Here is a 10,511-nt window from a genome sequence, read left to right on the forward strand (position 1 = left end):
CATAAAGTCCACGATAATAACACCCACCTATTTAGAGGGAAGATATGATTGGTCAATTGTACTGTCATTTGACGTTACTCTCTCGTTCAGTTACTATAGCTGGCCCTCTGTGAATTCACAGCTGGACGTCCAACAGCTCCTGTCTTCACCTCACAGAGACCCTTCACATTCCAACAGAAACTGAATAGGCAGATTCGAAGGATTTATTTCTTTGGAAATGTTATTTTAAATACAATTAAATCAAGTTATTTTGGTCAAACTAATGAAAAAAATATTTAAACAAGATATTAAATATATTTTTTTTTTTAATGTTTTTACATATTATTTTGTAGAATATCTTAGCCTAGAGGGCCCTGACGAATCGCCACTGTACTTATACCTCTAGAATCTGTGGAATCTCAGCTTAAATCTGATATCTTGTTTGTGCAGATCCGATGAAGTATAAAAGATCGCTAACGTAAGTTCTGTGCTAAGTGCGTTAGCATTTTTTCGCTAAGTGCTAATTCAGAGTCTCGGCGTTACACTTCTGTTTTGTTTTGGTAACATTTTTTCGTATCGTCAGTTAGCTGAGTTTCTTCCCGTTAAGTGGGTATGACACATTCATAGTTAGTTAAATGTTAAGAAGCGCTGAGACAGTTTCGTTGAAAAAAAGCTGGACTTAACAGGTTAAGTAGTCTTATACTAAAATGCAAAGTTGAATTTACACCCATGTTTGAATGATATATGATATTAACGATTAGAAGATACAACAGAAGGTTGAATTAAATAATTACCTTGTATTCGGCCTGTTTTCATCACTTCCTGTTTCATGTGTTACGTCGTCTTTCCTCCCCGGAACAGGAAGTTGCTCCAAGTCCTGAGAGTTATCTGCAGACTGGAAACAAAAACAATCACTTTGAAATCATGATTTGTGCTTGAAAACCTGATATATGCATTTTACAAGTGGAGAATCAATTAATTAAAACATTTATTTGCCGAATTTGGCAGTTTCTTTAATATGAGAATTGTTTATTGTTAATGTTTAATTATAAGAGACAAAGCTGCTCATAAAATGAAATTAAAACATGGAGAATATCCTCAGACTTTCTCTGAATAAAATGTAAAAATGAAATATAATAATAAAGTATTCAAATAAGGAAGACATTTAAATAAAAACATATCTAAAAATGAAAATAAATGCAGTGTGTCAAAAAAAAAAAAAATATAATCAAATAAATGAAATAAAGTAAATACAAAATAAATATAAGTGTCTTTTAATTTCAAGAAAAGCGCTCTATAAAAATGTTAGTGTTGTTGCATAGCAACCACCTCGCACTATGTTTTGTGCAGAAGGCAACGGAGGGACTATTTTATTTTGAACATCATTATTTACTAATAAAAACTATTTACATTGGAGTGTGTATTTTTCTTTCATATTGCCACACTTGGTAACCGTTTGATAAAAGCAATATATCACGACAGGCCGTGGTATATGCTCATTATATCACAGCTAGGGGGTTCAACCCCCTAGCTGTGATATACTGAGCATATACCACAGCCTGTCGTGAGCTATTGCTTAATTATATAAATAAAAAACATAATACAAAATAAAACATAAAAATAAATATTGTTACCCTCCTCTCTCTCAGGTAGAGCGCTGACCTCCCCCTTCCCACCGCCCCGACGCTCCTCTGGATTTCTTCGGGCGTCAGACTCTTCAGCTCCAGTGTCTGCAGACATCGAGACTGGTCAGCCGTCATGGCGTCCACCGGGAGGCGTAACCGTGGAAACGAGGAACGGAGAAGAAGCAGGAAGTCATCCTCCGACAGACCGGGGGGGCAACGCAACTCCCGCACCCCTGACTTCAACACTGAGGCGGTGGGAAATTAAAAACAAATAAAATCCATGAATTTAGATTCACACTGACATTTATTATTTAATACTTTTTCTGAATTCTGATTTTGTTCAGAATTTAATTGTTTTCAGAATTATGATTTCTGTTTTTAAATCAGAAAGTACTTTTTCACAGAATTTTATTTATTATCAGATTTTTTTCCTTTTTTCTCAGAATTTTATTTTGTTACTGAATTCAGTTCAAAAAATTCACGAAATGTAAATGTTCTAGATTGTAATATTCAGGGGTGCACATAACTTTTTTAGTGAGTTACTCAGATGAGTACCAGGAGACAGCGTTTGGAAGCGTGGTCCTCCTCAGTGTCTCCTTCACTGTCCTCTATTCACACTTCTTGCATGCTAGATGATGAAGATGATGAAGATAAACCTCCCTGTCTCTTTTTAAGCCTCCGATTTGCTTTCTCCAAAACTTGTTGGCAAAACTGTGAAGTCCTTACATTTCCTGAGGCCAAGTTGAAGGATCAAATACTAAGAAATGATCACATGACTTGAAGTCATATCTGATTTCAGATGTGGGAAGTTACTAAGTACACTTCTTCAAGTACTCTAAAGTACAATTTTGAGATATTTGTACTTTACTTTGATGCTACTTCTACTCTACAGTTCAGAGGTAAATGGTGTACTTTTACTCCACTACATGTATTTAATACCTTTAGTTGCTTTACAGATGTGGATTAATGATGTGAAATATAATCAAGTCTTAAATCAGACTTGATAAATATAAATAATATGTATGATAAAACATATCATTTATATTATTCTGAAATGGACCAATCTGCACAACTTTTACTTTTGGTACTTTAACTATATTTTGATAATACTTTTCTAATTTTACTTGGGTAACATTTTGAATGCAGGACTTTTACTGTAACACAGTATTCCTACACAAGATCTGAGTACTTCTTCCACCTCTGTCTCATTTCAAACTCTTCCATAACACCCTGAGGAACTTTGTTGTAAATCAAACTGCAGCAGCTTGACCACAGAGCGTGAACGTTGTGATCAGCTGATGTTGCGCAGTGCTCCAGTGTGTGCGCGGGGCACAGAGTGTGCGCGGGGCACAGAGTGTGCGCGGGGCACAGAGTGTGCGCGGGGCACACAGTGTGCGCGGGGCACAGAGTGTGTGCGCGGGGCACAGAGTGTGTGCGCGGGGCACAGAGTGTGTGCGCGGGGCACAGAGTGTGTGCGCGGGGCACAGAGTGTGCGCGCGGGGCACAGAGTGTGCGCGCGGGGCACAGAGTGTGCGCGCGGGGCACAGAGTGTGCGCGCGGGGCACAGAGTGTGCGCGCGGGGCACAGAGTGTGCGCGCGGGGCACAGAGTGTGCGCGGGGCACAGAGTGTGCGCGGGGCACAGAGGGTGCGCGGGGCACAGAGTGTGCGCGGGGCACAGAGTGTGCGCGGGGCACAGAGTGTGCGCGGGGCACAGTGTGTGCGCGGGGCACAGTGTGTGCGCGGGGCACAGAGTGTGCGCGGGGCACAGAGTGTGCGCGGGGCACAGAGTGTGCGCGGGGCACAGAGTGTGCGCGGGGCACAGAGTGTGCACGGGGCACAGAGTGTGCTGCGCGGGGCACAGAGTGTGCTCAGGGGAGTCTCCCTCTGCAGCCAGTTAGCGGAGTTTTGGCACAATTCTGTTGTTCCTACCGACGTTAACCCTGTCTGTGCACACGGCACCAACTCTGTCGTCCGGTGATCTAAGCCTCTGCCTCCTGTAAGATTCACAGGTCCGTTGGTTATGTCCTGCGCGGCTCGGCCGGCTCCAGTTCAGTCAGTCACAGAAAGTCAGAAGAGTTTTTGCAGGGAGCGAAACGGCAACGTAGCTGCTTAATGTCTTTGTTTTTTTTGACATGTCTCGTAGTTTACTCCATTGAGTGTTGACAAGAAACACGTGTAGACGAAATATATGTTTTCTTTTGATGTTTTGAGGAACGCAAAGGCGCGTAGTGACACAAGGGACGTTACGCAATTCAGATGTGACGCGCATGCGTACCAGTTATGTGCACCCCTGTGTATATAACGTTTTTTTAACATTTCTATTGTTTAGATTTATTTTAATCAATTGTCTTTAATTACTTTTAAATTAATTAAATAACACAAAATTAAATAACTTGAAATCATTTATTTTAATTTTTAGAATTGATTCATTTTAAAACCTGTGGAGGTTTTTGGCAAAAGATAGTTGATTTTTTAAACACTGAATTCATCAATCAATGTTTATTTATAGCCCAATATCACTAATGTTACATTTGTCTCAGTGGACTTCACAGTGTGTACAGAATATCAGTATGACAATACAACACCCTCTGTCCTTAGACCCTCTGTCCTTAGACCCTCTATCCTTAGACCCTCTGTCCTTTGACCCTCTGTCCTTAGACCCTCACATCGTACAAGGAAAAACTTCCGGAGAAAACCCACAGTTTAAAGGATCAGGACATTAAATGGAGTTATATGTAAAAAATGCAATTAACATTAATTGAAAGTTAAATGGATTTGAATTCTTAAAGGTCCCATGTCATGCTTTTCTGGTTCTTACCCGTCCCCTTGTGTTCTGAAGGTTTCTCTGCATGTGAACGGTCTGCAGAGTCACAAACCCTCAAAGTGCACCCTGTAGGGAGTAAAACTCTAACGCAGAAAAGACCTGTCTGTGCTGCCCCAGAACGCCTCCTTGGAGATTTCTCATTTACTTCCTGGGTATCGCTAACCCTAACCCAGAGGCCACACCCTCTGCCAGCCTTTCAATAAAAAGCTTCCCAAACCTTTCAGCATTCATGCCGGATATGCTCAGCGTAGGGCACTGAAGAACGATGCTGTTCCTACTTTGTTTGGACCAGCGGGAGATTCGGGTACACAACCTGCAAGTATTCATTGTTGTTTGTGTATTTATGTTTAAAACAAACAAGGTATCTACCACGACTGTTTGAATGGGTAAACGTGTTTCGGACTGCTAAGTTGGGATGGTGGAGGAATGCTCTCCGCAGACCCACAGCGTTAGAAACCTTTTTCTTTCTCAATATCAAGCCACACTTATTGTTTTCACTTCGGCTGTGAGTGTTTGTGTGCTCAGGATGAGTTTCGCTTGTTCTTGCTGTACCGCCGACACGGAAGCCCTGTCTGCTCCTGCAGCAGCTTGACCAATCAGAGCACAGTGGGCTCACAGGGAGGGGGGGGCAGGAGCTCCAACAAGCCGTGTAGGACAGAGAGTGAATACACAGACTACACAGAGATGCTGTGAGAAACCAATGTGAGTTTGGAACATTGAACAAAGTGAATCTATTCTAGTCGACCTCAGCGATGGAGCTATGATCAGGAGAAATGGCCGTGGGACCTTTAAGTTAAAAGTAATGGAGTTTTTTAGAAAATGCTTTATTTTGCATATTTAAGGTGTGACTCACAGCCTTTCCTGATCGTGTCGGTGTCGGCGTTGTGCAGGAGACACACTCGCAGCTTCACAAAATCACTCCTCTTCCTCCCCGCCTTCCTCCTCTTCCTCACTGAGTCGCTGTAAAAATGCAAAATTAAGAATCCTTCAGATGCAAGTTTTTCCCTTTCAAGACTTTTAAAGTGTTATAAATGAAATCATATGTTAACCTGTGTTCTGGTGTCTGAGGATTCCCCTGATCCAGGACTGGCTCCTCTTCATCTTGTTTATCCTCGTCTTCCTCAAAGGGATCCGAGTCCTCCACGTCTAAAAACAACAGAAAATTCAACATTATTTTACATGCAAATAAATAAATAAATAATAAAAACTATCTCCAATACATTTTCTACCTGAACACTTTTTAATTAAAATGTGATTTAACATTGTTTTTGTATATATTATAAATTAATATAATTTAGTTATTCACATTCAGGTACAAAACTAAAGCGTATTTCAAAGGAGCGAGTGGATGCTCTGCAAAGATGACCTCTACATGGTGACATCTGCCACTCGTGCAGCAAAGGCAAAAGTGGGTCAACACTAGAAGGAATCTTCAACCCAATGACATTGTGGTCATCGTCGATGAAACGGCACCAAGGAACTCACGGCCCCTCGGGCGTGGGGTTAAAACCCCGCCTGGACCCAAAGGTCTGGTCAGAAGTGTGACTAACGGCCCGTCCACACGGCGGCGTGCGTTGAAGCTTCAACTCTTCTGCTCATTCACTTTGAATGGGGTGACGTCACGCTTTGCCGAACTGCATTGTGGGAGCGTTGCTTCGCTTTGCTCGCTTCAAAAGTTGAGCAATGTTCAACTTTTGAAGCTTTGGTGGAAGCGTCAGCCAATGAAATCATCTGCCAGTACAAGCTCTAGCCAATCAAACCGCGTGCTTGTGTGTCCGGGGCGGGAGATTCACGTGATTGGTTGTTGGTCGAGTTTCAGACACGCCTACCGGCATGCTTCAACGCACGCCGCCGTGTGGACGCTGCGTAAGACTAACATCCTGCAAAGGCCCAAGCTCTGTCTACTCCTGGAAGCCAACTGAGCTCAAAGAGCCAATGCCCTACCCCTTATCCCCTGCTCACACACACACACTATCTTTCTCACATCTTTCCATACACAAACCTCTATTTCAAACTGCACTGATACTCTCCTGCCTCCTGCCTCAGGGACAGTGAGTGGTGATACCACGAGAGACACTGATGCAGCATGAACTCTGGGGGGAACGAACCCCCAGTTTCCACCGGGTCCGTCTTCGCCGCGGTTTTGGTCCGACCTCCTCTCGCGCCATAACCCACCGGACGCGTCCCAGAAGCGTTTCAGAAGCGTAGCGTCGTGCGTGCAGGCTCGCAGTTTTGTTCTTGATTCGGGCATCCTGGACATTTGTACTTCTACAAGAAAGTAGGCTATACGTAGTTAAATGTTTTATTTCTGTGTCTGTTTAAATTGTGTTTATTGTTATAAATGTCCTATTTTGTTGTGTTGTAGACTACAGACACAGTTAATAATAATTGTAATAGTCCCGTTATAAACTACATGAATCAAATGTGTTGCTGTATTTTAGTGGTAAACAAATGCATTCATCATCATAATTATTCTATATATATATAATTTACAGTGCCTGTAAACCGGAGGAGAACGCTGGCAGTTATTCTCCTACTTGAAAGACTACGGTGTTGATGTTGTCCTTGTTGTAAGCATCGGTTACATCATATCAAAGTGTGTTTTTCCACTTCCATGATGAAAACCTCGTCGTCCATTGTGCGTATCGTAGTGGAGGTGTTGTGATGAAGGAGGGGGGTCTGCTAAATGAGTATATGTGGGGGATGGGCCTGGCCCGGATGCTCACCTTTCCACTTCCTGCGAGGGGGGGCAGCCTGCCCGACCTTACGTTATGGCTGCGCCGCGGCAAAAATAGGATTCATCCTAATTTTAGAGAAGCGCTGCGCCGAGCCGCTTCTGGGACGCTTCTGAGCCGTAACACGTCTGAGCCGTAACACTTCTGAGCCGTAACGCGGCGCGTGTGGTGGAATAGCACCCATTGACTAGAGTGGCCGCGATCCTTACGACCGCCGCGGCGCAGCCGTAGCGCGGCGCAGACAGTCCCGGTGGAAACTGGGGGTGAGTGGGGGCTAATTGAAATGACTTGAATGTATATATGCATATTAGTAGATTTTGTATGATGAACAGAAATGTGATGTGATTATTTATTTTTATGACAATTCATTAATTTTTAGGAAACATTTTCCAAAATATCAATATTTAAAGTTGAATCACTAAAATGTGATGTTATATTAAGAATAAATAAATGCATACAAGGATTTATATATAAACTAAATTAAAGGGTTAAAAACCATTGAATAATAATGTTTTTAAAAATATATGTATATGTGTACCGGTCTGCTCCTCTTCCTTGGGGGCTTCGCCTCCTCCGGCCTCCACACGAACCGCCTCCTCTGAAACTAAGACAATACTATTAATATATATATATATTTAAATAACATGTGTTGTGTGATCACCTCTTGACTTTGGAAAACATCATTAAAACAAATAAATAATGATAATAGTTGTTTTTTAATCACATAAAGAAATCATGTGTAAATAATTAATATAAATACAAAGAAAATAATATCTAAATATAATAAAAACAATTTAATTTAATACAAACATTAAAGTTATGTTAGAGGGCACCTGTTTTAATAAAGTTCAAATAAACCAAGTAAACAATAATAATAACAGATTGCATGTGAGAGAAGAAGAAGTTAAACCATCAGATGTTAGACTCTGCTGCACATTAAAATAATTAAAAATGTAAAAAGAAAAGGATTATTTGACGTAATCACTTCCTGACTTTGGAAAATAATTATAATTACATGTAAATAATGAATATAAATGTAAAGAAAATGAGAAATATAAAGCAATTATAGTGGACCTGTTTTAATATAATTCATTTTCACCCCACAGGCCATGAGACTGTTAAACTCCTGAACTCTGAAGAACATCCAGAACATTCATCTGGTTGCATCAATCATTTATCTAATCAATCCATGTACGTGTCTATAGACTCTTCTTGCACTATCTCTATTTTATTTGCACTAACTTGCTCATCTCAAACATCTGTTTTATCTGTTCTATGTCAGATATATATTCATGTTGCTCTGATGGAGGAGCACTTCAGGTTGTCATCTCCATATCTAGGCTGCATCTCAGGTCGATTAAATGGAATCCTTGCGTCCCTCACTTGCGTCGTTTCAAGGAACCACGAGAAGCAGGGAAATTAGTTTCAAGAGCAATGGGACGTCCTTTCCTCCAGAGCGTCACGTGACGCTGCACAGCTGATCGTCTGACAGCAGCTCTGTCCCCGTTATTTCCACAAACACCCCCTCCTCTGTTAGCACACATTTACTGACAAACATTTGCATCATCTGTTGTAGACCCCAATAAATAAAATAAGAACTCATCCTCAAAAAAGATAAACGCCATTCTTAAAATGTATAAACGAAAAAAGCATCATGAAAATGTTTCCAATAAATGAAGAAAATGATTGTTGCCCACTTTGTTGTTCAGATATATCACATATTTGTAACTAAATGAAACATAAATTGAAACAAAACACGGTATAAACTGAGGAGTGAGTCCCGTGAGGTTCATGTGTTTTCTTCACTCCGCTGGGAAACTGCTCTCATGTCAAGAAGCATCAGATCAGTGCATGCGCTGCATCGTCCAATCAGTGAGCGATACACAGTAAGGGGGCGGGGCGAGTGTCTGAGGATTTCACTGGAGGATGGTCTGGTGGTTCCTCGGTTATCGCTCCTCGCTCCTCGGTCCTCGCTCCTCCGGCAGAAATAAGAGCCATGGGACGCTACTCAAGATGGCGCAGACAAATCAACTTCCGGTGATACCGAGGACCGACGAAATGAAAATAGTCGAGCTGAGACGCAGCCCTACACTGCAGCCGCTGAGCACGTGATGATGAAGACTTGAAACATTAGAACCAAGTAAACGATAACAGATTGCATGTGAACATAAAGCCTATGAATCCATAACATAAGAAGATAACAAACAATGAGAGAAGAAGCAGAAACCCTTGGTGTTAAATCATCAGATGTTAGCGGGACTTTGGTGCACTTTACCCGGCCTGCAGAGAGTGATTCTCGGCTGCAGGAGCTCCAGCTGGTGCCTCTGCCGGGTGATCTCGCTCCTCAAGGCCGAAATCTCGTCCTCAAACCCGGCCACAGTCCGCTGCACCACCACTAAAATCTCCTGCGACGCGGAGGTCAGTTTATCCGCGACTACCGCCCTCAACATCTCAGATTTAGACGGATTATAATCCACCGAAGGAACCAACATGATGTTCACCGCCATTTTACCGAGTCTCACATCTAATGTGGTCCGAGTGGAAAGCAAGGTAAACAAAGGTTCCGCTTCTGCCATCTTGTGGTGAGTTGCCATAGAAAAGTATTTATAAACAAAGGAACATGTGATGTCGCCAGGGAAAAGAAAGTTTGGGGCTCTCTGCTGGAACTGCTACCCCCGCGACCCGACCACGGATAAGCGGGAGAAGATGGATGGAACATGTAATGCTTTTAATTCATTTCAAGTTTTTATTTTTTATGTAAATAGATAAATGGGGAGTTAACTTTAAAATGGCTGTTCATGTGAGGATTTCCTAATGAATAGATACATAATTCAAAAAAGAAAACATATCAAATAGGATAAATAAAATAAACAAATAGACAGAGATACTTTATTGATCCTAAATTGGGAAATTATTTAGTCACGGCAGCATTTGACGAGAATTACAAAATAATCAAATGTTTTAATAATACAAATAAAGATAAACAATAAAAATGATGAAACAAAATATATATATATATATATATATATATATATATATATTCTGTACAAAAAAATATGTAGGCTGAGAAAAAAATAAAAAATTTGAAGAAAAGTCAGAATTCTAACAAAAAAAAGGCAAAATATTTAAAAAAGCCGAAATTTGACAATATGTATTTCTTATTTTTAACAAACAATGATGATACATATATCCAAAGCGATTAAAGTTTTAATAATCTGATGATTTTCCAGATTTTTTTATTTCCGGATTAAAAAAATACTTCATATTTGTTTAATTTAAATTACAACGAATCAAACTTAAACAAAATGAAACCTAAATAAAGGTTATTCATTCTGTGAAGCTGACCG

General features: G+C 41.0%; 1 protein-coding gene across 2 annotated transcripts; it reads right to left on the reverse strand.

Moving 5' to 3' along the window:
* Nucleotides 1-335: 335 nt before the first annotated feature.
* On the reverse strand, nucleotides 336-9,691 carry LOC117540980. Of its 2 annotated transcripts, XM_034207990.1 has the most exons (6): nucleotides 9,440-9,691; nucleotides 7,703-7,768; nucleotides 5,479-5,575; nucleotides 5,283-5,389; nucleotides 1,614-1,849; nucleotides 341-874 (listed from the first exon to the last, which is right to left on the reverse strand). In XM_034207990.1, exons 1-6 carry the CDS (start codon nucleotides 9,669-9,671, stop codon nucleotides 770-772), a joined length of 843 nt encoding a protein of 280 aa, XP_034063881.1. In that variant the 5' UTR covers nucleotides 9,672-9,691; the 3' UTR covers nucleotides 341-769. The 2 variants fall into 2 exon arrangements, with proteins under 2 accessions (XP_034063888.1, XP_034063881.1); XM_034207997.1 differs by lacking the exon at nucleotides 7,703-7,768 and having other exon boundaries at nucleotides 336-874.
* Nucleotides 9,692-10,511: the final 820 nt, after the last annotated feature.

The sequence above is a fragment of the Gymnodraco acuticeps genome, unplaced genomic scaffold, assembly GCF_902827175.1.
Source record: "Gymnodraco acuticeps unplaced genomic scaffold, fGymAcu1.1, whole genome shotgun sequence".
NCBI classification, from domain to species: Eukaryota; Metazoa; Chordata; class Actinopteri; order Perciformes; family Bathydraconidae; genus Gymnodraco; species Gymnodraco acuticeps.

Excerpts from the sequence above, each read along its gene's own strand:
- LOC117540980 (XM_034207990.1), bottom strand. The coding sequence starts at position 9,671 with ATGGCGGTGAACATCATGTTGGTTCCTTCGGTGGATTATAATCCGTCT. Across the intron at positions 7,769-9,439 it reads AATCACTCTCTGCAGGCCGG|TTTCAGAGGAGGCGGTTCGT; the intron begins GTAAAGTGCACC and ends GTATTGTCTTAG. Across the intron at positions 875-1,613 it reads TCTACCTGAGAGAGAGGAGG|TCTGCAGATAACTCTCAGGA; the intron begins GTAACAATATTT and ends TTTTGTTTCCAG.